The sequence below is a fragment of the Chelonoidis abingdonii genome, chromosome 9 (assembly GCF_003597395.2).
Source record: "Chelonoidis abingdonii isolate Lonesome George chromosome 9, CheloAbing_2.0, whole genome shotgun sequence".
Lineage (NCBI taxonomy): Eukaryota > Metazoa > Chordata > Testudines > Testudinidae > Chelonoidis > Chelonoidis abingdonii.
This window is the reverse complement of record NC_133777.1, coordinates 12,459,827-12,487,496: the sequence shown is the minus strand read 5'-3', so window position 1 is coordinate 12,487,496 and position 27,670 is coordinate 12,459,827. Positions and strand designations below refer to the sequence as shown.

Sequence of the window (27,670 nt, the reverse complement as noted above, 5' to 3'; positions counted from 1 at the left end):
TGTAGTCTGTGACTGTATGATTTTTAGCTTGATACACAGCAACTAAAAAAGTGACTTTGTTTACGAAGGAAGCAGAGTATGTATTTTAAAAGAGTTATTTCCTCCTAACAGTAATTATATTTCATCTCACTATTCACTGAGAAAGCCTCAACCAGTTGTATCTGTGGAACATTTCTTTGCAGAGGTAAGTGTTATACCTTGCTTTAAATATGTAATGTTTTAATTACCACTGAAGGATCAAACTATAAAGTTTTAATGTAAATATTTTATTTTTCCTTCCATCTGCATCATTTTGGACTATAAAAAGTACAATAAAATAGCACCCATTTGGGAAATATTTTCATAAAACTAATGTTTAATTATAAAATTTAATTTTAGACATAAACAGATGTAGAGACTAAGAAAGCACCCAGACCACTTTCTTAATGGTTGGGAATTATGTATCTAAAATTGCGTGATAACAGGAAACATGTCAATGGTACTGATTAAAGTCTATGCAGAGAGTTAGTGCTGCTTCATTTACATTCCAGAGAAGTAAAAGTGTAAAGTTTCAGTTAGACAGAAACTGATGAACTTTTTAAAACTGAGCTTCTTGAACATTCAAAATTCCACATAATTTCAAACCTGAAAGATTTATGTGGAAGTTTCAATTATTCCAACTACTCAGAAAATTGTCAGGTGAGAGAAAATTTCAGTGGTATTTTAGTGTTTCGCCATCTTACTGTACAGCAGCTGCAGCCTCTTATATAAATTCTGCCCCAACTTTTAACATGGCAGAACCTAGAAGTAGTAGGAAGGCTGATCAGAGTATACTTTATTTAGAAAACCTAATCTGCATTTCTCTCAAGGGTTAAAACTGCATATGCCCATCATGGGCTGAGAGCTGGTAGCCACAGAAATCTTACGCACAAAGATTTCTGGTTGGATGAAAGGAAATTTTTCTGGTCGTTGGAAAAAGAATGCAGGACAGATTCTCCTCCTAAATTTTTTTATACAAAAATAAATAGACTGGTTGCTAAGGAAATCATCCCCAAATTTAGAGATGCCCCTTTGAAGGTTTTAAATAAATGCCAGTTTCCATTAAGCCAAGGTTCCAAGTCTTGGGTGCTTAAGCAGCCAAACACAAGAAAAAATTGGGTTTAGAGTCCAGGCTCTCTCTCAATGTTTTCTTTTCACTTCTTACAGTCCTGCATTGCCTCCTGTGTATTACTGTACATTGAATTGCTCTGCTCCAGCTGTTGGCAGTGAAGGATAATTTATTAGCTGTCTGCCTGGGCTTCAGGGAACAGGAGTCTGACACGTACACCTTCACTGCCAGCACACAAAGCATAACAGATCAGCAATGTAGTGCCAGGAAAAAAAAATAAACAGAATGGGAAGGGGGAGAGAACATCAATCAGAGGAACAGTGGACAGAAGAGCAACAGGAGAATGGCAACGATAATGAAATGGAGAAGAACAAAGGCAAGGAAGGAGATAATCTAAAGAGGTGTAGGAAAGAAATAAGCAAGACAATATCAAAAAGTTAATACAAACAGAACATACTGAGGATGTTTTTGTGGTTGAGGCACAGGACTTAAATTACGTGAGATATGGAATTAATTCCAGGCTCTGCCTCAGCCTCCATGTCATGTCTGATGTCTCACTTCCCTAGATGAAAAATGGGGATAATGTTACCTACGTAACTTACAGGAGAATCACGAGGAAAAATTAAATGCTGTTTGTCAGACACTTAGAGTCTAGATTGATAAGTTTTGCAGTAAATCAATAAAGAAAGGACATACAGCATAATCAGGCAGAGCATAAACTATGCAACTGTATGACAGTACACCGCATGCCATTGTAGTAACTTAAGGATTAGCAGCAAATTTATGGAACATCAGAATTTACCAAAGAGTGGTTGAAAGGGAATGTTAAGTCCTTCATTTTTTCCACACTGGAAGCTCTAAGGCAGGCCTGCACAACTCGTAAAGCAGCGAGGGCCATATTACTCCAAAGAAAACGGCTGAGGGCGAATCACTCCAGCCCCGCTGACCCCCCCACAGCCCTACTAAGCTTCCCCAAAACACAACACCCTCCCCAGCACTGCCCAGCCCCCCTGAAATACTCCCCCCCCGGAACCACCCACCCCACGGAAACAAACCCTCCTTCCCCAGCGCTGCCCCACCGAAACAGTGGTATTGAACCTTGGTAATATGTTATAGCAGGCCACTAAGGTAGTATAATTACGGTAAAAGAATAACGTTTTTTTGCTAGAAGTAGAATAAGATCTTCCCCCCACTTACAAATGAATCCATTTGTAATCAATTGCCCTGTTGATTGAATGAGGTGCGAATGAGGAAGGCATGGAAGGCAGGTACCTCCAGACAGTGTTAACCCTTGAAGAGGGGATAGGAGCCAGACCAGACCAGCAGAACAGGTCAGCCACTGACTCCTCATTCACCTCCTCAGCCTCCCCCCTGCCCGCTCGCCTACTCACCCCCTGCCCGCTAGCCCACTCACCTCCTCAGCCCCCACCTTCCCCGCCGCCGGCTCACCTGCCCCACCTACCACTGCCCGCCCGCTCGCCACCTCACTCCCCGCCACTGCCCCCTGCCTCTTCAGCCCCCCTCCCTCACCCACCGCTTGCCTACTCACCTCCTGCAGGCTGCACAGTGAGCCCACATACTCACCCCCCGCCCCCGGGCCGCACAGTGAGCCCACGCAGGCTGCATGCAGCCCCTGGGCTGCATGTTGTGCAGGCCTGCTCCAAGGGTATGTCTACAAAGCAGTTGGGAGGTTGCTTCCCAGCACGGGTAGAAAGCTAGCATGCTAAAAAGCATGGCTACGGTGGCACAGGCGATGGCTAGGGCTAGCCAGCCGAGTACATACCTACAGGGTCAGATGGGTTTGTACTTGGGTGGCTAACCCAAGCTGCTGCCCATTCTCCTGCAGCCACACTGCTATTTTCAGCATTCTAACTCAAGCAGAGCTAGCATGCAACTGTCTTCCCGCATTGAGAAGCGCCCAAACTGTGGTTGGATAGACATACTAGTGTTTTGAGTAAATTTACAGCCTGCTTTACTGCCTGGATTTTTTTGAGCGGAAAGGGTGTGAAATAATTGCCTTCAAGCATTCTGCTGCCTCCCCCACAGCCACATATCTATTTACTTTAAACGCAATAACCACCAAATCGGAGGCAAACAAAGATTTATAAAAATCTGCAAGGATTTTCATCTTATTTTAGCAGAGCTTGGGTGGAACTCCTCAAACCTAGCTGATAATATTATTAGGGCATACAATCTATCAACATGAATTCATAAGAACATAGGAATGTCCATACTGGGACACAACAATTCACTCAAGGAATTTAATAGGCAGCAGGTTTAAAACAAACCTAAGGAATTACTTCACACAATGCACATTCAGCCTGCGTAACTCATTGCCCAGGGATGCTGTGAAGGCCAAGAGTAAAACTGGTTTCAAAAAAGAATTAGATAAGTTCCTGGAGGATAGATCCATCGATAGCTATTAGCCAAGATGGTCAGGAATGAAACCCCATGCTCTGGGTATCCCTAAGCCTTTGATGCCAGAAGCTGGGACTGGATGACAGGGAATGGATCACTCAATTGCCCTGTTCTGTTCTTTCCTTCTGAATCACCTGGCACTGACCACTGTTGGAAGACAGGATTCTCGACTAGATGGACCCCCCGGTTCTTTTGTTATATGAAGGGGTAAATAACACTTCCATATTCACTTTCTCCACACCATTAATATTTTGTAGACCTCTATCATAACCCCCCTTAGCCATCACTTTTCCAAGATGAACAGTCCCATTCTTTTTAATCTTTCTTCTTACGAAGAAGAAAGACGTGTTCTGTCCCTGTGTACCTTGAACAGGACCTTGTGGACTAGCAAAAATAGAGGGATGGCACAGAACAGCTGGTCCTTCCAACGGATCAGGAAAGCATCTGACAGCGAACCTGGGTATCTCCCCTGCAAAGGACAAAACATTTGACATTTCCGATTGTTGCATGAGGCAAACAGGTCGACCTGGGGAAACCCCCACCTCAGGAAGATGGAGTGGATCACGTCTGGATGAATCAACCACTCGTGAGACTGGAAGGACCTGCTGAGGCGATCTGTCAGTGTGTTCTGGACCCCCGGGAGAAAGGACGTCACCAAATGGATAGAATGGGCTATACAGAACTCCCACAGGCAAATGGCTTCCCGACAGAGGTGGGATGACTGGGTTTCCCCTTGCTTGTTGATGTAGAACATGGCTGTGGTGTTGTCTGTGAGAAGCACCATGCAACGACCATGTAGACGCTCCCAGAATGCCTGACAAGCCAGGCGCACTGCCATCAGTTCTCACACATTGATGTGAAGAGATAACTTGGCTGTGGTCCATAGACCCTGTGTCCAGAGGTCCCCCAGGTGGGCGCCCCATCCTAGAGACAAAGCATCTGTGACCAGGGACAAGGATGGTTAAGGGGCATGAAATGGGACCCTCTTTGCAAACTGTCCCGAGAACTGACCACCATTGGACAGAGGTTAGGACCACTTCTGGGACGGTGACCACCATAGTCAGGCTGCCCCAACCTGGACAATACACTGCAGAGAGCCAGGCCTGAAGTCGGCAGAGTTGCAGTTTGGCATGTCTGGTCATGAACGTGCAAGAGGCCATGTGCCCCAGAAGGCTCAGGCACATTTTCACCATTGAGGTTGAGAAGGCTGTGGATGAGGTTCGCCAATGACTGGATGCGGCCCTCCGGAAGCATGTGCTCTGGAATCTAAGACTGCTCCGATGAACTCTATTCTCTGGGTTGGCTCCAGATTTGACTTTTTGATATTGAGCAGGAGGGCCAGCTGGCAAAACATGGCTGTGGTAATATGAACGTGGGACTGCACTTATTCCCTCGAATAAGTTGTCAAGATACGGATATACTTGGATCTGCAGCCACCGAAGGGAGATTGCCACAACCGCCATACATTTGGTGAATGCTATGGGGGCCATGGAAAGGCTGAAAGGCAGGACCGTGAACTGATAACGCTCACGGTTAACCACAAAGCGAAGGAAACGTCTATGCGCTGGATGAATCGCTATATGGAAGTACACGTCCTTCATGTCAAGGGCGGCGTGCCAATCTCCAGGATCCAGGGAGGAAATAATGGTCCCCAGTGATACCATACAGAACTTGAACTTTACCACGAATTGTTGAGTTTGCGCAGGGCCAGGATGAGATCCTAGCCTAAAGTTTGATTCATTTAAGATTTTTACTATATTTGATTCCCTGCAGTAAAAAAATTTCTGACCACATGGCCTGAAAACTTTGCATAACAGACTACCATAAAAAGATGTGGGCACCAGGATTATCTCCCTGAAGATTAAAGGATCACATACATCCAACAAAGAAGCCTTGTTTGAACCTCAGGGTCAGAGTTTACTAGTATACTAGCGCACTCTTGACAGTGAATTCACAAAGCAGCATTGGTTTCAGTCTTTAAAAATTCTGCATCCTAGAAGTAATAACTATTAGCAAATTATATATAGAGGCTAAGCCAATTGTCCAACAGTGAATCAGCTGTAGAGATGGCAATAGACCCCAATAGTCTGGCCCCGTTCTATAACCACTAGAGACCATGCTCCTCCACTGAAACACCCGATCCTGTGAGGTGTTGCTTAACTCCTCTTGTAAGGTGTTACGGATCCTCAACTCTCTTTGAAATCAGTTGGCATTATGGACGCTCAACACCTGCCAAGCTTTGTGCGCCTTATAGGATAGAACTGAAGTAGGAAAAATAGATTTTGGAATAGTGTCTGTCAGAGAAAGAACCATGGCACTAAATGTTAGTTTGTCCCCTCCATCCATATAAAAGAGTGTGGATAGTGAGTCCTTTGGACTGAACCTACACTTATGGGAGAGATCTTTCCCACCTTAGTCTGAATTCACAGCTGACAGCATATGTTCTCCTTTTTCAAAAACACACCTGAAGAGGTAGCAAATGAAAAGACAAGACCGATGTTTGTATGTTTTTTAAACTACTAGCAGGAAAGAACCTCCCAGAAGCAATTTACAAGATGAACTGACACCTAAAGTACTCATTTTTATCTTGCTAATATTCCAGTTTAAAAATATTCAAGGATACACCACAAGCCTCTAACTACACAAAAAATAGCATCTTGTGTTTATATTTTTATTTTCTTGGGGTGGACCACGCGTTCATGAGTTTGAGCAGGCACTGTGGGCTTATTGATTAAGGAAAGGAAAGTTGTAAACAGCTTGTTGTTTTGGTAAGAGCTCACTAATGTGGGGAGTTTCCCTGGAATTTTTTTTTAGTACGGTGCATTGTTCAGGTTAAAACACAAACCTTATCTACACAGGGAAGTTTTACCAGTTTACTAATTATTTATCTATATGGGTATAATTATAGCAGAGTAACAAACCAGTCCTCCCGCCCCACACCTGTAACTCTAGTGTGAATGCCTTGGTACAGTTTAGCTTAAACGCCTTACAAAGTGACAAACTAAACTGAAAAAAGACACTTGTGGAATAGAAGCACCCACATGAGGAATGATACTAGTTTAAATGCACACCAGTTTAAATTTACATCTTAGGTTACCAAAGGGGGAGGAAGGGAGGAAGAGGAAAAGGAAAAAAATGTAGACAAGCCTTCAGTTGTAATTTTAATTTGTTTCTGGCATCTATTTTGACAAATGTGAATAAATTAAGCCTACACAGGTTGATAAAATCTCCTTTAAAATGTCACTGTGCACAAAAGCAGCAGGATAAGTCTACTTATTCAATAATCAAGAGGATGCAATTTATTAAGGCATTAAGTTGTTACTTCTGCAGTTTGCTGCTCTATGTCTAATCTTCCTTGTCTCTTTAGTTTTATGCTTTGGATATTCAGAAGGGGAGTTAGATGCAAGTATGATTTCCTTGGCTATAGTCAAAAGATGGAGCTAACATCAGTACCAAGACCAAATCCTGGTCAAGTTCAAACATACATCAACATTATCATTGGTTTTTCAATAGTCTGATACAGGTCAATATTATTTACAATGAAATCTAAAGCTACCTTCTCGTTTTCATAAGCAAAGATACTACCATAAAAGTAACCTGCTAAAAAGCTATACCGAGATTCCATGTAAGGGAACTGCTGGACATGGTTACTTGAAAGGTTACTTGGCCAGCAGTCTGAAAGGAGTTCAGAAAACAGTAATGGAAACATTTACAGAGCCAGAACTAACTACAAATGCTCAATGTCAAAAAGTTGACCGGTTCAGATGAAAATATCACAGGAGGCTGAGGGAAAAAAGCTCTTTAACCAAAGAAAGAACATCTCACATTTATCTCAGCCTCCTAATATCATTGTGTAGGATGATTCCTTAAACAAGTGACCCCTCTCCTCCACGTGCCCAGCTTCCCTTCATTACCTCACAGTCTAGCCTCTTTGGTCATGTCTAAACTACAAACTTTGTTGACACAAGTTGGCTTAAAGCCGGCATAGTCAGTTTATCGCTCATGTGCACGTATACTTGGTTCCTTGTATCGGCACTGCACATACTCACCAGGAATGCTAGTGTCGATAGAGTGGCGTGCACTATGGATAGGTATTCCACTATGCAGCTTGCCATCTTCCAGCACACTGTCTTTTGGCAACTTTTGGCAATGCATGGTGGGGCAGAAATGAGTCACCCAACAGTGACTGTGAGCAAGAAGTCAAGTTCCCAGCATGCAACTTACTTCATGACATAATGCCATCCATATCCCATAATTTTCCTAACTTTTTTTTAAAATCCCCAAAAGTTGTGTGGCACTTCTCACTGTCCATCATCTCTGACAGGAGCATGGAGCCCACCCAGCTCTGCACTATTGTCATGAGCATTGAAAATACAGGAAGAATGAGTCTCTGATAGTTGCAGAGCCATAGGAAGAACCACAGGAAGGGAGGACATGACAATTTTGTAGAGGACAGATTGCTGTCTCACCTAGGCGAAAGCAATTCAAGGCTGTTGGTGGCCTTCATAGAGCAGCTGCAGACGGTGGAATGCCACTTCTGCGTTCAAGAAACAAGTACTGACTGGTGGGATCACATTGCAATGTAGGTTTGGGATGATGAGCAGTAGCTGCAGAACTTCGGAATGCGAAAGACCAAATGACCAGATCTCATAGACTCATAGACTTTAAGGTCAGAAGGGACCATTATGATCATCTAGTCTGACCTCCTGCACAATGCAGGCCACAGAATCTCACCCATCCACTTCTATGGATACGTCTACGCTACGAGAATATTCTGATTTTACATAAACCGGTTTTATAAAACAGATTGTATAAAGTCGAGGTGCACGTGGCCACACTCAAGCCATTAATTCAGTGTGTTGTGCGTCCATGGTCCGCGGCTAGCGTCAGATTTCGGAGCAGTTGGCACTTGGGTGGGTTAGGCTATTCCGAAGCTATCTCATAGTTCCGCAGTCTCCCCGCTCCTATAGAATTCTGGGTTGGAAACCCAGTGGCTGAATGGGCAAAAATCGTTGTCCGGGTGGTTCTGGGGTAAATATCGTAGTCATTCCTTCCTCTGGGAAAGCAATGGCAAGACATCTTTCGTGCCCTTATTCCCCATGAATTGCCCTGGCAGTTGCCATAGCACGGCACCATGGAGCCCATTCAGCTTTTTTTTTTTTTTTTTTTTTTTTATTTTTACAGTGATATGGTAATGTAGTACTGTGGATCCGTGGACAGATGAGATTACTGCCAGCGTCTACAAGCGGCATTCATTTGGCTTTTGCATGATAGCAGGCAGTGTTACTGATTTGGTACCATTGCTGCCGGCGTAACTGGCAAATGAGATGACGTTATCATGTCCGTTCTGATGTACTGTTGCGCTATCATGGGTGCCCTGGCTGAGATCAAGCTGGGGGCACAAAGGAAAGAAACTGGGAATGACTCCCCGAGGTCATCCCTCCTTTATGGTTTCTAAAATTAGAGTCAGTCCTGCTAGAATATGGGCCAAGTGCACATAGAGGAACCAGTGATCAGAGAGCACAGCTGCTCCCGTGTCAGATCCCGCAGAAATGATAGCTTTACATGCCATTCATGGAGGTGCCCCTGCAACAACCCCACCTGTTGCTTCCCTCTCCCCCCAACTTTCCTGGGCTACCGGTGGCGATGTGTTCTCCCCGCCATTTGTGTATGGAAGTAATTAAAAGAGGATGCCTAGAATAGAAACACTGAGTTTTAGTGACATAAAATTGAGGGGAGGCAGGCCTCCTTGGTGCGTATGACAGGCAGGCAGGGACATAAGCTGGGTGCAGGGGAGAGCGGCCCAGCATGCCGCTCCTTTGCAGGTCCAGGCATGAGACAGAATCTTTTCTTTACACAGTGAAAGGGGGGAGGCTTGATGGAGCTAAGCCCCCAGTTGCTTTGATGAAGACAGTTACCAGCCGTTCTGTTACCATTCTACTGAATGACGGGAGTCTTCCTATTTGTTACCCAGGCGCCCCTGGCCAGCCTCACCTGAGCAGCCAGGAGCACTCACGGGTGAAAACAAGGACGGGTTACCAGTCCTTACTGCACCGTTTGCCACTGGGCAGGGGAGAGGAGTGGGATACTGGCGGCTTCACTTCTGCAGCATCGCGCTGTCTACAGCAGCATTCAGTAGACATAGGGTGATACTGAAAGAATGTCAAGAAACGTTTCTTTCCCTTTTTTCACGGTGGCGGTGGAGGGAATGTTGGTGGGGGGGGAGTAATTGACGAGCTATGTCCCTGACCAACACCGTGACAATGTGTTTGCCCTACAGGCATTGGGAGCTCAGCCAAGAATGACAAATCTTTTCGGAGACTGTCTGTGGAACTGTGCGGATAGATGGGAGATCGCTCTAGTACCCCTCCCTCCCTCCTGTGAGGTTCCGATTTGAGTCTCTGGCTTCCCGTTACGCTTCTCACACAGCACTGTGTAGCCTGTGAGATTTTTTTTCAACACTTTGCATTTCGTTCTTCTGTAACGGAGCTTTTTATTAGAAACAGATTTGTTTCGCCCTACAGCGATCAGATTCCAGTATCTCTCCGTCGGTCCGATTACTGGAGCTCTTTTTGGATTTGGGACTGCATTGCCACCCGTTGCTGATCAGAGCTCCACAGCTGGGCACAGGAAAAATGACAATCTAAATTCGCGGGGGCTTGTTTCCGTTGGTTTACCATGGCCACTGCATCCGAGTTCAGATTGCTGTCCAGACAGGTCACAGTGGTGCCACTGTGGCATGATGACCGCTCCGGAGGCAATACTGTCGATTTGCGGCCACACTAATCTTAATCTGATATTGGTAATACCGATCTTAGCGCTACTCCTCTCGTCGGGGAGGAGTACATAAACCGATTTAAAGAGCCCTTTATATCGATGTAAAGGGCCTCGTAGTGTGGATGGGTACAACGTTAAATCAGTTTAACGCTGCTAAAGTTGGTTTAAACGCGTAGTGTAGACCAAGCCTATAACAAAACCCTAACCTATGTCTGAGTTATTGAAGTCCTCAAATTGTGGTTTGAAGACCTCAAGCTGCAGAGAATCCTCCAGCAAGTCTGTCTGCCAAGCCTCCAACACAGGCAAGCCAGAGCAAAACCTGCGCTAACAGTTGAGAAGAGACTGGTGATCGCACTTGGGAACCTGGCAGAGCAGGATTGCTACTGGTCAGTGGGAAATCATTTTGGAGTTCAAAAATCCACATTGGGGGCCATTGTCATGCAAGCATGTAGGATAAATCAATCATCTCCTGCTATGCAGGACTGTGACTCTAGGAAATGTGCAAGAAATAGCAGATGGGAACCTCATTGCTGCAAATCCAAACAGTGGTGGGGCAACAGATGGCACGTATATCCCTGTTTTGACACCAGCCCACCTTGCCACAGATTACATCAACAGAAAGGGCTACTCTTCTATGGTTGTGCAAGCATTGATGGATCACAGGGCATGTGTTACTGACATCAGTGTTGGCCCCACGCTCTGTGCCTAGACCCTTCCTGCTGCTGTTCCCTTTTGTGGCCGAGAGGCTAGGGCAGGGAGGCTGGGGGCCGTGGTGTGCATAAGACCCCGCCGTGCTTGTCCTCCCGGGGCTGGACCCTTGCTGTGCTCTGGTGGTGTTGCCCGCCCAGGGCTGGGAACTCACTGAGCTCCAGCCTCGCCGCCTGCTCAGCAATGGGACTGGGAGCACGTGTGGGTGGTGCGCTCCGAACTCCAGCACTGTAGGGGGCACAGAAGGGACGGCACCTCGGGAAGAGGGGGAGAGGCCAGGGGCTAGCCTCCCCCCAAGGGCATGTTCACCCATTGCCCATGAGTTTTTCAGAAGCTTCACGAATGCCTCTTTAAAGAGATCAAGGCAGGGCAAGTCTTTCAACAGGACATGTTTTCTGCCTCCCTAAATTTGAAAAATTCTGAAGTGGTTTCTGAAGGGAACTCTAGATATGAACTGAAATATATCTGAAGTTCTTCAAAGGTCAAATACTTTAGCAGTGCAAGGCTTCCTGCTCTCAAAATGCCAGATTTAAGCTGAGAATTTTTTCAGATTTCTATACTAGAAAAGTGATCTGTACTTTCAACAGTGAATACTCAGTTGAGGCACTTAGCATTTTCTAAATAGTTTTCCCAGAAACAGTAGCACTCTTCATTAAAGAACTCTGCAGAACTGAAAGTTCTTAGAGTGATACTGAACAGCATGGAACCAGCTGTTCTAGCATGTTCTACCTGGGCTAGGAGTCATGGATGCTCTGGCATCTGGAGACTCCTCTTGTAGTTTCTGGTTCATGAAATGAAGGTACCTCGCTTTCCCACTACCAGAGTTACAGAACATGTTTTTGAAGCACCTTACAAATGTATCAACCAGCTGAAAAGGCTTTCTAAATGATTCACCAGTTAACAATATGTACCAAACAGGTGACATGCACAGAATTTGGAAACTGTGTAGAAAACAGAATCAAATGCCTTTTTCAAGTAACTAGTGTTGTCAGTATCAATTATGACAACATTTTCATAATCAATCAGATACTCAATTACTGGTTTGACTACAGCCTGTGAAATAGCTGAATGATTAACAGCATCTAAAAAACACTGGATCCACCAAAAAAGTTAACATGCCTACTGTAATCAGGTTCTAATTAACTGATCTTGCCTCATCATCACAACATGCATCAAAGATAACAGTGATTTTCTCATCTTTAAGCTTCAGTTTTAAGTTTTCCTTTTCTTTGACATACACATCAAGTAAATACGTCTCAGTCAGTTGTGTCCTACCAGGAATGGCACCACCATTCCGAACCTGCTGTCAAAAAATTCTCTTACAAGGGGGTGATCAGTCTTTGACAAGGGGATGTTGGTATCTGCTAGGGTCTTCACCCATGCTGTACAAATCTGAAAGTAAACGTTAGATAAATCTTGAGTGAGCACAAATGTTTACTATCCACGTAACATCTTTCATCTTATATAAATACATGTATTCATATTATATTTAGTTCTGAATTTCTATATTTTAATTTGGATTTATAGTAAATGATCATGATTACATACATACACATACAATAATATTTAGTTATTTGGTTTATGCCTCTGTATCCAACAAGACTCGCAATCAATCACAAAAATGCATGATTAAATTACAATTAACTGTAAAACATCACGTGCAAGTGCAAAAGTTATAGTGTAGAATGTATCATCATCATCATCATCATCAACAGAAAACTGATCGTAGTCATCACTTAAAAAAAAAAAAAAAAAGTTTAAAAAACAGAGCTATCTATTCAAGATCTCAGAGCAAGCAAAGAGACCCTATTGCTATAGCTCTTCTAAGCTAATCTTATTTTTCTGTATTATAATATTTTCTTATATTTCCACTCACCTCCACACAATCTTTCTCCGCCTGTGTTTTGTTTCTCAGTGCACTTGTAATGATCTTCTGATGTTTGTTTCTGCCTTCCTCTTGAACTGCACCTTCCTTCAGTTTGTGTTTTTTTGATGCAAAATGATCCACAATTACAGACCATCAGTCATGATTGAGAACAACATTACAGGATGTGTAAAATAATTTGTTCCCATCCACATGCAGTTCTGTAGGAAATTCTCAAGCACAAGAAGCTGGTGTAGCTGTTTGTGATGCATGATGTGAAGACCATTCACATTGCGCAAAAGAGCAAATATCCCTTTGCCCTTTAGTAACCACATCTGGACACGGCTGGCTACTCTGGGAAGTGCTTGGTTCTGACTGTCCTGACATTTTATTGACTGCTTGACAAATGTTTTATTTGCTTTAAAAGTCTTTTTTTTTTTTTAACGGGTAATTAAAATAGATCCTGAGATGTAATCTAACCCCACTATACCACTGTGGCACAGGACAAGAGCGAGAAAGCACATAGATTTTCCTATCTGAGGATTCCCTTATTGTCATTTACAATAAGGCTTGTTTACACCACTCTGGCAATGTAAAGGAGCCTTAAAACTTTTACATGCATTTTGTGCTCCTTGGAGAATTGACTAAGAATGGGAACAATGCACTAATAATAGGAACATTAAGGAGTCTGGTGGCACCTTAAAGACTAACAGATTTATTTGGGCATAAGCTTTCGTGGGTAAAAAAACCTCACTTCGTCAGATGCAACATTAACAATAAGAACATTAACAACTATGCAGGCAGGCTGCTACTACATTTTCTGCTCTGCCTGAGGTGACAGAGTCTGCATCACGTCTACTTCCAAACAATCCAAAGCCTGCCGCATTATCCAGTTGAGAGGGCATCTTTCTTACTCGTATGTATGCGCACCCACCTCACCCCAGGCAGCGACTGACATCTCCCCATGTGTGCATGATCCCTCCCACCACTGCACTGATTTACGTCTCCGCCAGCTACTCTGGGTACTTGAACAGACGTACCTAGGCTGCTGGGGAAGGAGCTTGTGTCCCCTGCAGATTTAATTGCTTCCTCATTTTTCCGCAAGGAAGCAAAGAAATCTGCGTGGGACATGAATTCTGCGTGCATACAGTGGTAAGGAATTCCCTCAGGAGTAATGTTTAAGAACACAGAACTGTTCGGAAAGCTGCAAGGAGGAAAATTCTTTCCTGACCAGCAGATTACCATTGGGAATTTTGAAATGCCAACAGTGATCCTGGGGAACCCAGACCATCCCTTGCTCCCCAGACTCATGAAGCTGTACAACAGCCACCTCAACAGGACCAAGGAAAGATTTAACTACCAGCTCAGCAAGTGCAGAATGACAGTTGAATATGATTTTATTAGACTGAACGGACGCTAGCGGTGTTTACTCACAAGGTTAGATCTTAGTGAGAAAAATATCCCAATGATTATAACTGCTTGCTGTGTCCTACATAATATCTGTGAGGAAAAGGGAGAAAAGCTGCCACTGGGGTGGAGGGCAGAGGTGGAGCAGCTGTCTGCTAGGTTTAACACAAGTGCTATTAGAAGAGCTCAATGCAGAGCTATGCAGCTGAGGGAGGTCTTGAAAGAGCAATTTAACAGTCAGCCACAGTAATGTGGTCTGGTAGAATGGGCATGGGGAGGGAGACTGAGGGATTGCCGCTTGGAGGGGGATGCGGGATCAGGGTGCAGCTGGTTGGGGCTCAGTGGGGTGGAGGTCTGGGTGTTGGGGACTCCCGATGCGGGGTGGGTGCATGGGGGGCCCCCCTGACCACCCAACCCTTGTGCATCCCCCCTGCACCCATCCCCTCGACCTGGAACATCCCCCACCCTGAGCCTCACTCCTCCAACCCCTCTCCCCCACAGTGGTGCAGAGCTTCCTGCAGCCAGGAGAAGTTTCTGGGGATTGATCTGATCCAACCCTGGCTGCTCCATGCAGGGAAGGGGGAGGGAGTACACCATCTCCATCCTTCCCTTCCCCCGCCCTCACCAGCTAGGACTAATGTCCCTGGGTGGCCACGGCATCCCCAATCTCTCCCTCCCTCCCGTGATTTACCTCTCCCCTGCCCCCCAGCTGCCCAAACAGACACATCTGAGCTGTCAAGGAGGGGTGAGTGAGTACTGGTGCAGCTTCTCTTTGCTTTCCCACAGAAACCATTTTCTGCAAGGAAACAAAGGAAATCTGCGGGGGTAGGGAGAGGGAATTTTTCTGCTGCATTGCAGTTGCAAAGAATTTCTCCAGGAATAATGCTAAAACCAATGCAAACTCGTGTGGGAAAGTGTCCTACCGTGGGGGAAGAAATAAGACTGCCAGCTCTAGAAAACTTTGGGAAAGGATTGCAGGGTACCTCCAAGAAAGTTTCTAAGGAGGATTCAAGGGACATCCCTGTGCACATCAACAAAGTGCTCTGCATGCCCCTCCCCAACTAACTCTAAAGCAGAAAGAAAAGCAGATAACCTTACTTCTGTCTGTTGTGTCTTCTAGTATGAGTAAATTAATGAAAAGTCACTACATGTGTCCTGCTACACTGGGGTCGGGCACCATCTGTATATTTAAATATCGTACTGGGAAATGCATTCACACACTTACTCGAGGTTCCATCCCCTGCATCGTGCTAAGCTCCCAGGACTGACTAGACTGCAGTGGAGTCTTAAATAAATCCTCACTGGTGGCATAGCTGGACACCCCAGTCGCATGACCCCCATCCTTCTCCTCCTGTTCCTCCTCCTCCTAACTGTTCATGACAGGTGTGTCTCAGCCTCCACGCAGATGTGCAATGTGCTCTGTGGGGTGCTGGTGGAGTCTCTGCCAAGTATGGAATGCATCTCTGTTGTAAAAACGGTGGGTCTGCAGCTCGGCACCAGATCAACAATTGGCCTTCCTGGCCTTCTGGTATGCCTACAGCAGTTCCTTTGCCTTCACATGGCACTGCTGCTGATCCCTGTCACAACCTGTTGCCTGCATCCCCCAGGCAATCTTCTCATAGAGTTCCATGTTTTCATGACTGCTCCACAGCTGGGTTTGATGAGCCTCTTCTTTTCACAGGCTCAAGAGGTCCAATACCTGCTGTCTACTTCAAGCAGGAGTGCAACTGGATCGTGTAGCTGTCATGGTCAGTTGGGCAGCTGCACACAAGAAAGAACTGATAGGTGTGCTTGCCAAGCTGCACAATCGGGAAATGGCATTTCAACAATACAAAGGATTTATAAAGTGAGAGAGGATGGCTTCCAGTCTCAGTGATCCACAGGCAGTGGAGCTCTCAATTGTAACCAGAGCACTCAGTGTCAGGCATTGTGGGACAGTTGCTAGAGGATTGTTAGGGTCAAAATAGGCCATGTAGTGTCTATACTCACAATGCATCAACCATAGTACGTTGACCATGGCTCATTGCCACCCAGGGAGATGGTGCTACTGCATAGTGTAATGGGGCATTTACATTGGCAGCAGACAAATTAGAGCATAGACACATGCACAACTAGGTTGACGCAAGGTGGCTTACATTGACCTAACTTTGTAGCGTGGACCAGGTCTTTCATTCATATTCTTAAAGTGCTACCATACCAGGATAGCAGTGTTTACAGAAAAATATTATCCTACTTGAAAGCCCAAAATTTGACCTACTTTGACCCCTTCCTTCACACATGGGTTTTCGTCAATATATTCAAGGGGAGAAGGATTAGGGAAACTAGTATTTTGTGACTACTGGGGAGGTTCCCTGGCAGAAAGAAAGGGAACGAAAGCAGCAAGGGAGAGATAGGGCAAAGGCAGCAAGTCAGGCAGGCCCTGTGCTGCAGCAGACTGACTGGCATGCAGTTAACAGCTGAGAGAAGTTGTACCTGACTGCAGGTCAACATAAGGAAGTAGTTGCAGACCCAAGGGAGTAGCACTGCACCATCTGATTTTGTAAGGAACAATTTCTGGATTTTCTCTTAGGTTTTTTTTTTGTTTCGTTTTTTTGGTTTTTTAAAATGCTTTACAGTCTCCCATGAGGAACTACAAGAAGTCACTGTTAACGCATGAACATTTTTCTCCTGTTGCACAGGAAATGGAAGTTAAACTTTGTTACCAAAATTGTGCTGATAACACTGCTCTACAGCCAAAATGCTTCTGAAATAAATGTAGTCAAACTTTACTAATTCTGGGTCACTGAGAACGAAAATGATGCTTAAAATTGTTGATTGGCTCTAGTTTTCAAGATATGCTATTGGGTCAGTATATACGTCCCTTGACTTGGGAATGGCAGAGGATAAGTGACTTATAAAGGGAAGGGATCTCAATTTAAACCGGAAATGACTAACATACATCTTTGACTGGATCTATGAATAAATCTATGACTGGGTTTGGACAATACTTGCTTTTTAGGCAAAACAATGAATGATGCAATTTGAAGCTAGTATTGTGTCATACATGATATGAATTGCACCATGTTATTCCTAGAAATCATGGATACAATCATAATGAAGCTTACATCACTCTGCTGAACAAATTGCCCTATATCAGCTCTAGAAATCATACAGTGTCGTGCTCTCTTATTTGTCAGTGTTTGATTTTGCAAAGGGACACATTTCTGTTTAGCCAAAGTGAGCGACATGCCTACGTACTTGTGTCAACAGTGAGATAACTCTCGTTAGTTTGTGGTGAAAGTGACTTTTGCATCACAAAAACGCAGTATACCACATATGGTAAAAAGCCTATCACTTTATTTGGCTGCAAAATTAGATCGGACAAGAGGTGGCCCCACACATACTGGCTAGAAACTTTGCAAACAAATCTTCCGCTCCGTGGTGAAACAGGAAAAGTGAAATCTTGCCTTTTGCAGTGCCAATGATTGGAAGACCAACACATCATACCCAGCCATTGTTATTCTGCATGGTTGCTCCAGTGGGAAAGGTGTGTCAAAGAAGAAAAAGTGACTGTGCATTATCCCAACATTCCAGTCAGATATACGCCTAGTACCCACGGAGAAGGACTGCCGGTCCTGGATGCCCAGGAATCATTCTCACTTGAGTCAGAGACGGAAAGAGAAGAGGATGAAATTCTGTCTGAATCATCAATTACAGGACCCACATTTCCCCTCTCCTTCCTGCTGAACCACACCCAAACAACAGTGAACTGAATGACCTTGTCAAGGATTTGGAACTATCAAGAGTAAGGAAGACGTTGGCTCCAGACTACAGCAGTGGAATCCTGTGCAGGTGATGTTAGGGTTCCAGTCGGTTCAGATTCGAAAAAGTCTTAATCATCTCTTCCATGAAGGTTGATCTTGTAGCATGCAACACATCGATGGTGTGATGGCACCCTCAACATCGTTCACGATCCGATGGAGTGGAGACTGTTCATTGATTCATCAAAGACGAGTCTTACTGCTGTGCCGCATAATGGCAATGTTTTGCCATCAATTCCAGTTGGTCATCGCATCCATATGAAAGAAACCTCTGCAAATGAACAACTTTTGAGGTGCATAAACTATGACAACATCAGTGGCAACTCGTGGCGATTGTTAAGGTTTTGCTTCTTGCTTGGTCTGCAGACTGGATACACAAGTACTGCTGTTTTCTCTACGAATGGGATAGTCGTGCAAGAGATTCCCACTACATCAAGAAAGACTGGCCACTCGACAGTCATTGGAGCCTAGGAGGAAAAGTGTTCAGCATCCAGCACTTGATGAATCAAGGAAGATTTTTACCCCCTTACACATCAAGCTGGTCTGATGAAGAACTTTGTCAAGGCCATTGACAAAACAAAGCAGCTTTCAAGTCCTCATGGAAAATTTCCAGGTTAAGTGAAGCTAAGATAAAGGAAGGTGTCTTTGTTGGTCCTCAGATTCGTGAACTTCTTTGAGATGATGCATTTGACCCATGCTACTGCGTGGCAAGGAAAAGATGCATGGAAAGCCTAGTTAGTGGCAATAAATTTTTCTGAAACAACAAGGCAGACAACTACAAGTGTGTTGGGGAAACCTCCTCAAGGCATACAAAGCCTGGTTGCAACATGTCACTAAAGATAATTTTTGCACTCTCATCTAGATTTTTTTCCACAACTGCGGAGCAGTGAGCGATGAGCACGGCAAGCAATTTCACGAACATTGCAACAATGGAGAAACGTCTCAGGCAAATGGAGCCCATCAATGCTTGCAGCATTGCTGGACATGACAAGAGATGCTCCATTTAATGAATACAAGAGACAAGCCAAAAGTGCCGAGTAGACGCTGAATAGGACTAACTATGTACATAATAGTTTTTTGCCTTTTGTTTCATAATAAATTTTATATATAAACCTTTTGCTGATTTTAAGTGTTACATAACAGAACAAGTGAAATATTATATGTAAGCAACCATAAAACATGAAAGACCTAGGTTTACAATTTATGATTAAAACTCTACTATCTACACAATATACATAGACATAAAATGTAAAAACTTAAATATCTTAGAAACAGTAGCCAATCAGTTGTTTTAATTGTCATATTTCAATTCAGCACATCAAAATACATAATAAAAAGCACATTTTATCTCTGAAGCAGACGACTTCTCAAAAATTGTAGACCAGTGTAATCCAAGACTGTCTGCTTCTTTCTTTTGAGCAAGGAATAGTATTGAAATTCACATGAACCCTGAACTTGTCATCTCCACCACTCAAAATAAAGTTTGAAAGATCTAATTTGAGGACACTTAGCCTGACCAGTGCTGTTTCAAAATAAATGCTTTCAGATAGTCCAAAATTTGGAAGGGAAGAATGTATAGCTCTGGATACACCTAGGGAGCAGATCTATTGAGTAAGAAGTTGCCATTTATTGACAGAACCATACAAGTGTCATCTAGTCCAGTCCTTTGCACTCACGCAGAGCCGTAACTGGGTATTTTTGCATGAGGCAAGAATATAAAATTGCACTCCCCCCAGGGCTGGCTCTTTGGTGGTGGGTCCCTCAGTCCCTCTCGGAGGGAAGGGCCTGCCACCAAACCACTGCCAAAGAATGAATGAAGCGGCAGCGGTAGAGCTGCCACCGAAGCGCCACCGATCGCGGCCTTTTCCCCCCTACCCCCACCACTTTGTATGCCCCGAGCAATAAATGAAGTGGCGGCGGTAGAGCCTGTGATTTTGGGGGTGTAACTCATGGTTTTTGACTGCTTGGGCTGGTAATGTTGCTTCCAAGATGGTCTTTGATTCCAGTCCAGTTCCAATCCAGAGAGGGACTCACAGGTTAAGAGAGGAGGGAGGTGCTGGATATTAGCAGTGGCCACTAGGGATCAGCTTGTGTCCTGAGAATGCTGGGAGTTCAAGTTTGCAGAGCAGGATTACTCTCCTTCTGGTGAATGGGGCAGAGATGTGCTGACCATGGAACCCTAACTTCCTTCTGACCATGACAGTTCTAGCCCCTGCCCTATCTCCCCCCCGCCCCAATCTGAAGAGAGCCCAGAGGGGCCCCACAAGGTGAAGGTAGCCACGGGATCTCTCAGGCAAGGCAAGCCCTAGGCCCCTTTCTGCACCAGCTGCTGCACAGCCCTGACCCTGGGGGTGAGGACATTCACTTCCCATTCGGGCCCAGGTTCCCCCTTTCTTCTGGAGTTCAGCCAAGCAGTGACTCCACCTTTCTCCACCCCTCCCTTCCCCTCTGGCTAGGATACCAGAGCTCTTATTCTGAAATGATCTCACTGAAACCTGAAGCCACATTTCCCTCCAACTCCAAAAACAGACCTCCCTCCTGCTTTCCCTTCCCAGACTGATTGGGACCACCCCCCTCACACATCCCCACAGACTGCCCCAGCCATCAGAAATTCCCCCTCTTTTATTGTCCCCTCCCCTCACTGCAGATAGATTTGGGGCTCCCCCAGCTGTGGAATTCTCCGCCGCTTTCTGCGCCCCAAAGAATGAAGCACCGATCGTGACTCCCTCCCCTGGCTTTCTGCGCCCCTCGTCTTTGTGCGCCCAAGGCAAGTGTCTCTCTCACCTAGCCCTTATTACAGCACTGCACTCAAGGCAGGACTATATAATAACTAGACCATTCCTGACAGGTGTTTATTTAAGATGTTCTTAACAACCTCCAATGATGGAGATTCCACAACCTGCCTAGGCAATCCGTTCCAGTGCTTAACTACCCTGACAGTTAGGAAGTTTTTCCTAATGTCCAACCTAAGCCTCCCTTGCTGCAATTTAAGCCCATTGCTTCTTGTCCTATCCTTAGAGGTTAAGGAGGACAATTTTTCACCATCCTCCTTGTAACAACCTTTTACGTACTTGAAAACTGTTATCATGTCCACCCCTCAGTCTTCTCTTCTCCAGACTAAATAAACCAATTTTCTTCTCTCTCCTCTCATAGGTTGTGTTTTCTAGACCTTTAATCATTTTCGTTGCTCTCTGCTGGATTTTCTCCAGTTTATCCACATTCTTCCTGAAATGTGGTGCCCAGAACTGGACCCAATACTCCAGTTGCGGCCTAATCAGCGCAGAGTAGAGTGGAAGAATTACTCCTTGTGTCTTGCTTAAAATACTTCTGCTAATACATCTCTGCTAAAACATACGTTTGCTTTCTTTTTTTCCCTTTTCCTTCCACAACAGTGTTACACTGTTGACTCATATTTAGCTTGTGATCCACTATAACTCACAGATCTGTTTCCTCAGTACTCCTTCCTACGCAGTCTTTTCCCATTTTATGTGTGCGCAATTGATTGTCTCTTCCTAAGTAGGGTACTTTGCATTTATCCTTATTGAATTTCATCCAATTTATTTCATACCATTTCTCCAGATCATTCTGAATTTTAATCCTATCCTCCAAAGCACTTGCAACCCCTCCGAGTTTGGTATCCTGCAAACTTTATAAGTGTATTCTCTATACCATTATCTAAATCATCCACAAAGATATCAATCACAACCTGACCCAAGATTGATCCCTGGGGGGACCCTACTTAATGTGCCCTTCCAGCTTGACTGCGAACCACTGATAACTACTTTCTGGGAACAGGTTTCAGAGTGGTAGCCACGTTAGTCTGTATCAGCAAAAACAACGAGGAGTACTTGTGGCACCTTAGAGACTAACAAATTTATTTGGGTATAAGCTTTTTTATGGTTGACAGAACAACGCCTCCTCAGCTCTCATTCCCTAGCTCCCCTACTCTACTTGCAGTAAATTGATGACTTCATCATCATCTGGACCCATGGGAAAGAGGCCCTTGAGGAATTCCACCAGGATTTCAACAATTTCCACTCCACCATCAACCTCAGCCTGGACCCAGTCCACACAAGAGATCCACTTCCTGGACATTACAGTACAAATAAGCAATGGTCACATAAAAAACCACACTATACCAGAAACCTACTGATCGCTATACTTACCTACATGCCTCCAGCTTTCATCCAGCCCTGTCGTCAGCTTTGGCCCTGGTTCCCAGCCCAGCCATGGCTCTGGCCCCAGGCTTGGCTCCCTTACCTCTGTCCACCCCCTTACCCCGACCTCGCATCCTTGCTCCTGGCCCCAGCTTCTGGCCGCAGTTCCTGGAGGGGAGGAGCAGACAAGGCTAAGGAGGGGTGTGACTTGAAAAGTTTTGAGACCATTGTTCTAGGTATTTGCAAACTGATGGCTTGATTTATTTGTGTAACTGGAAAGATAATAAACTGACTGGTCTGTAATTCCCTGGGTTGTTCTTATTCTCCTTTTTATAGATTGGTACTATATTTGCCCTCATCCAGTCCTCTGGAATCTCCCATCTTCCATGAGTTTTCAAAGATAATTGCTAATGGCTCAGATATCTCCTCAGTCAGCTCCTTGAGTATTCTAGAATGTATTTCATCAGGCCTTGATGACTTGAAGACATCTAACTTGACTAAGGCTATGTCTACACTGCACTTATGTCATTACAAAAATACACACCTGACCGATGAAAGTTTTAACGACAAAAAGTGCCAGTGTGGACAGCGCTTGTCGGCAGGAGATGCACTCCCACTGACAAAGCTACCACCCCTCAGGGTGGTTTAATTTTGTTAACAGGAGAGTTCTCTCCTGGCAACAAACAGCAGCTACGCTGTGTGCCTTACAGCAGCAAGGCTTTAGTGGCATAGCTATGCAGTATGGACATAGCCTAAGTAATTTTTAACTTCTTTCCCTATTTTAGCCTCAGATCCTACCTTATTTTTACTGGCATTCACTATATTAGATGTTTGATCGTTACTAACCTTTTTGTTGAAAACTCAAACAAAAAAGTCATTTAGAACATTTTCTGTTATTGTCTTTCCCCCCCGCATTGAGTAACGGGCCTACCCTGTCCTTGGTCTTCCTCCTGCTTCTAATGTATTTATAGAATGTTTTCTTGTTACCCTTTATGGCTCTAGTTAGTTTCATCTCATTTTGTGCTTTGGCCTTTCTAAGGCTTGGCCTATGCTACAGAGTTAGGTTGACAAAAGGCAGCTTATGTCGACCCAACTCTGTCAGTATCTACACTACAGCCTTGCTCTCGCCAATGTAAGTGCCCTACTACACCAATATAACAACTCCACCTCCACGAGAAGCGTAGGGCTTACGTTAGTGTAGTTAGAGCAATGCAGTATCTGTATAGTGTGCCAGAGCTCTGACCTTGCCCCGTGGATCCTGCACTTCTAAGCGGTTTATACTAGCCTCAGCCGCTCACTGTGACCCTCCATGTAGCCCTTCTCTCTCTAGGGCCAGGTTTACAGTACACTTAGCCCTTTTCATCTTAGGCCAACAAGGAGGGTGGTGAGAGAACTCCCACAGTCTCTGTTGTCTCTGGGGGCTTATTTCAGAACAGTTTAGTCTCCTGTCCTTTTTATGTCATGTGTGTATGTGTGTGTGTGTGTGTGTATATATATATATATATATATACATATATATATATATACATACACACACACAAATCAAAATCACATATACCTTTTGGAATAGAAATATTATTAAAACTCAGACTAACTGGGGCGTTATTAGAAGCATTAAGAAACATGAGGGATGGGGGAAGAAAAGAAAAAAGATGAGACACACAGAATTAGAAGGATCTGCTTTATCTATAAGAACATTAATAAAAATCTACCTCCGTAGCATACGTAAGATAAGGTTATAATTTTCTACAGGAGGCTGTCAATTAAAAAATGCCTTTATATTAAAAGTTTATGTCACCAGATCCCTTTGTGTAAAAAAGCCTTATGTACAGTTGGAGGTACATTATTCCAGTCATTATCATGGGCTCTATGGAACCTTCAGATAAGGGAAAAAAACCCAGTGTGCTGTCATATCACTTTCTGATTCATTGTCTACAGACGCTGCTTGAACAGATCAGCTTTACATACAATTGAACGAAGTGAAGAAACTTCCATTAAAACTAGGACTTAGTGCAAAATTAAAATGGTTGTATGCCAAGAAAGTGGAAGAAAAAAGCTCAGAAAACAGCATGCAATATTTTTAAACTTTAGATATACTAAACCATTTTTCAGTGCTTGCACCATACTTGATCAGTAGAAGTTTAAAACTTACTAATTCCAAAAAATAAAATATTTGAGTTAATTATCTACAGCAAGGAGCTGTTTCAAAATTATATATTCATCTTTTGCAACTAAATTACCTATCCAATGAGAAACAAGTCCATATTTTCCAAAGCAGCTGACTTACCAGTACAAAGTGCATAGAAACTACCTTTTTGACAGTGAATTAATCATGCTTTTAGGTGGGCTATAAAAATGTATATATCCATATTTATTGCATTCAGTTACTCTTGAACAACTATTTTCCTACACAGTCTCCTATTTGTTTAAAAGAAAAAAAAACATTTGCATGGTAGCAGAATTATTAGAGCAACATGAGATAGACCCATTACAGTTAACAGCATGTCAGCATTATCTCTAAAAACCCCTATCTGCAGGAATTTATAACAACTGTAAAATACATGTTCCTGGCTGAAACTTGACAAATAAGAGCATAATGTCTCTGTGAACATAATCTAAAATTTAAGGGAGAGAAATTAAGTTTTCCCAGTCTTTAGAGCATAACAAGATCTAGGCCTCTGTAGTATTTAAAATAATATGACCATATTATTAATGGATGAAGATCTAATACTATGAAAGGTCATTTCTTTCTGAGTAGTTCTCAAACAGTAATTCCCCTTAAATTTAAATAGCCTTCTCAGCATGGACTGCAATCATGAAAAAAGCTAATCATAACAGAAGAAATCTAAAACTTAAAAAACAAAGGAAATTATATGGTTTTTTTCCTCCATGTTTTGTGTATCTTTGCATCTCCCAGCACACAGCCTGAGTACAAAAGTCTGTGCTCCAAGGCAGTCAGCAGGGGCCAAGAGACATGGAATCTTCATCTTGACCACAGCACTGTAACGAAGCCATTTGTGACAACATTTCTAGTCTACAGGCTGCAGCTCCCTTGCAGATGGTATGCATCACTTTTTGGCAAAATGGTGAGGAAGATTGGCTCCACACAGCAACAGATCCAACACCTTCTCTAGCACCCTACAGCTCCCTGCTTTAAGGCAGGGTCACTGAATCCTTCCCACCCTCTGCATAGCAGAACTGCAGTAGTTTCATATCTGCAAAGACTTAGGCCATGGCTACACTGGCGCTTTACAGCGCTGCAAGTTTCATGCTCAGGGGTGTGAAAAAAACATGCCCCTGAGCGCTGCAAGATACAGCGCTGTAAAGCCTCAGTGTAATCAATGCCACAGCTCTGGAAGCGCGGCTCCCAGCGCTGCAAGCTACACCCGTAGAGGATGTGGAGTACGCGCAGTGCTGGGAGAGCTCTCTCCCAGCGCTGGCGCTTCGACCACACTCGCACTTCAAAGCTCTGCCGCGGCAGCGCTTTGAAATTTCAAGTGTAGCCATACCCTAACAGGGAGGAGGGAAAGTAGAGGGGACAGGAGAGCATAGATAAGAGTAGAGCAGTCAGGATTTGTCTTACTACAAATAATTAAACTACATAAGCTACCTGAAAATTACTAACATGAAAATTGGTAATGTTTATAAAATATAAAAAGGTGACTACCTTATATTGAAAAAATAGATTTGAAGAATAAGAGATCAGGAATTTCTGGCTAGAAATAATCTAAAAACGTGAATGAGGGACCATTTAAACTGTATTTTTAAAGATGTGTTTTATTTTCATTTTAGGTTGCGATTTCAATCTTCACAAAAGAGGAAATAGCTTTACACAGAAGGATGATTTCTCACAACATGACATGGATAAGATATCCAAGCCATAGTAGCTTCGACCCATCTATTGGAATAGAAGACCTCATAGTTTCTCAAAATGTCATATCAAGATTTATGCACTGCTACATTGTCTTCTTTGTACCAACAGGTTTAATAGCCGGGATATCTATCCTGACCATCTTCATAAAGAACTATTTGCGGCATAGTGTCTTGGAAAAATTAGACATATTTCTTTTTTATTTCACCATCAGCAATATTGTAATGATATTTTTTTCATTCACTGTCATAACTAGACCTGACTATTTAATGGCAACCCAGTTAGGCTGTGGCGCTCTGTCATTTTTTTTCAATGTGAGTTATTTCAATTCTCAGTATCTTCTGATTTTGATGCTTCTTGCTTTTTTACTCAATAGATTCCCACCAAGGACTGTTTTGATGACCAAAGCAACTCAAAGTCCAGTGTTATGTGTTGGATTTGTACTAACATGTGCCTTCTGCATATCACTGGTAGTGGTGGCACTGCTAGGCACAGATAACTACCACAAAGAAACAGACTGCCAGTTAGACCCATTATTCGCATGGCCCGAATATGAGATTACTAAATTCAGCTTTGGGTTTGGAATTCCATTGTTTTTCCAGATACTCTGTTTTATTCTATTTTTTGTTAAAAAAGCACAACCAGAAGCTCCAACCCTGAGAGAGAATATTCAAGCTTATCTGGCTGTGCTGACTATAACCATAACAATGTTTGTTTGCCGTCTGTTTTACAACATTATGATTCTCTCCAGGACCACATTAAAGATACACAAAACTATAGGAACTCCCAAGAATGAGCTAATGATGAATATTGCAGAGATAGTGTTGTTTAGTGAGAACTGCATTAGTTTGATATTCATACTTTGTCTTCATAAACCATGCCAGGCTGGAATACTGAAAATCCTAATGAATCTCACAAAAGTTTGCAGAAAAGATACTACCAACAATCGTTTTGAAATACCAGTAACAGATATACATGGTGAAAATGGGTCTCACTGACATCCCTCTCCGCACAAAGTATTTAAACATTTTCACTTGTTTTATCAAGAACTGTCCTTTGGTTTTGGCCCAAGACTAGACCTACCTTACAAATATTTGAAGAAAAATGTTGTTTGGGACCTACCGTCAAGGTTTTTAAAATGAAAGGAACTGGTTTATGTTGGAATTTCTCTAAACCAAAACAAAAAGTCTAACACATACTTATGCCAGAACAGCATGCTTTCTTGATGACTTCGATGCACAAGCACAGAAATAAACAAAAGCACAGCAAAAGCATCTTTACCAAAGACAAAATCAGGAGGGAAAGACATTCTGTTTTTATAACTGTATTTTCATGCAACTGGAATTTAGTGTACTCGAGATGGACAATATTTATGTATTATACAAATAATGGCTAATTCGAAGGGCCATAAGCAGTAAAATATGGCCCAAGAGTGAAAAAAGTCTTGAAATTGTGATATTGGCAGAACTGTGATATATTGTACAGTATTCCATAATTTTAAAAAATACAGTGCTAACCTGAGAACATTCTCTCCCCTCCATCCACCTTCCCTCTTGGAGTTCATCAGTCCCCTTGCAGCAC

General features: G+C 43.6%; 2 protein-coding genes across 6 annotated transcripts in view; one reads left to right on the top strand and one right to left on the bottom strand.

The window, feature by feature from the left end:
* CHLSN (cholesin) overlaps positions 1-27,670 on the bottom strand; it is a 210,943-nt gene that overhangs the window by 132,621 nt on the left and 50,652 nt on the right. The gene's annotated exons all lie outside the window — the stretch shown is intronic.
* On the top strand, positions 87-27,613 carry LOC116832919 (uncharacterized). Its single transcript, XM_032794050.2, has 2 exons — positions 87-184; positions 26,011-27,613. Exon 2 carries the CDS (start codon positions 26,059-26,061, stop codon positions 27,085-27,087), a length of 1,029 nt encoding a protein of 342 aa, XP_032649941.1. The 5' UTR covers positions 87-184; positions 26,011-26,058; the 3' UTR covers positions 27,088-27,613.

Bases quoted from the DNA above. Each gene is read 5' to 3' on its own strand.
- LOC116832919 (XM_032794050.2), top strand. From the start codon at position 26,059: ATGATTTCTCACAACATGACATGGATAAGATATCCAAGCCATAGTAGC.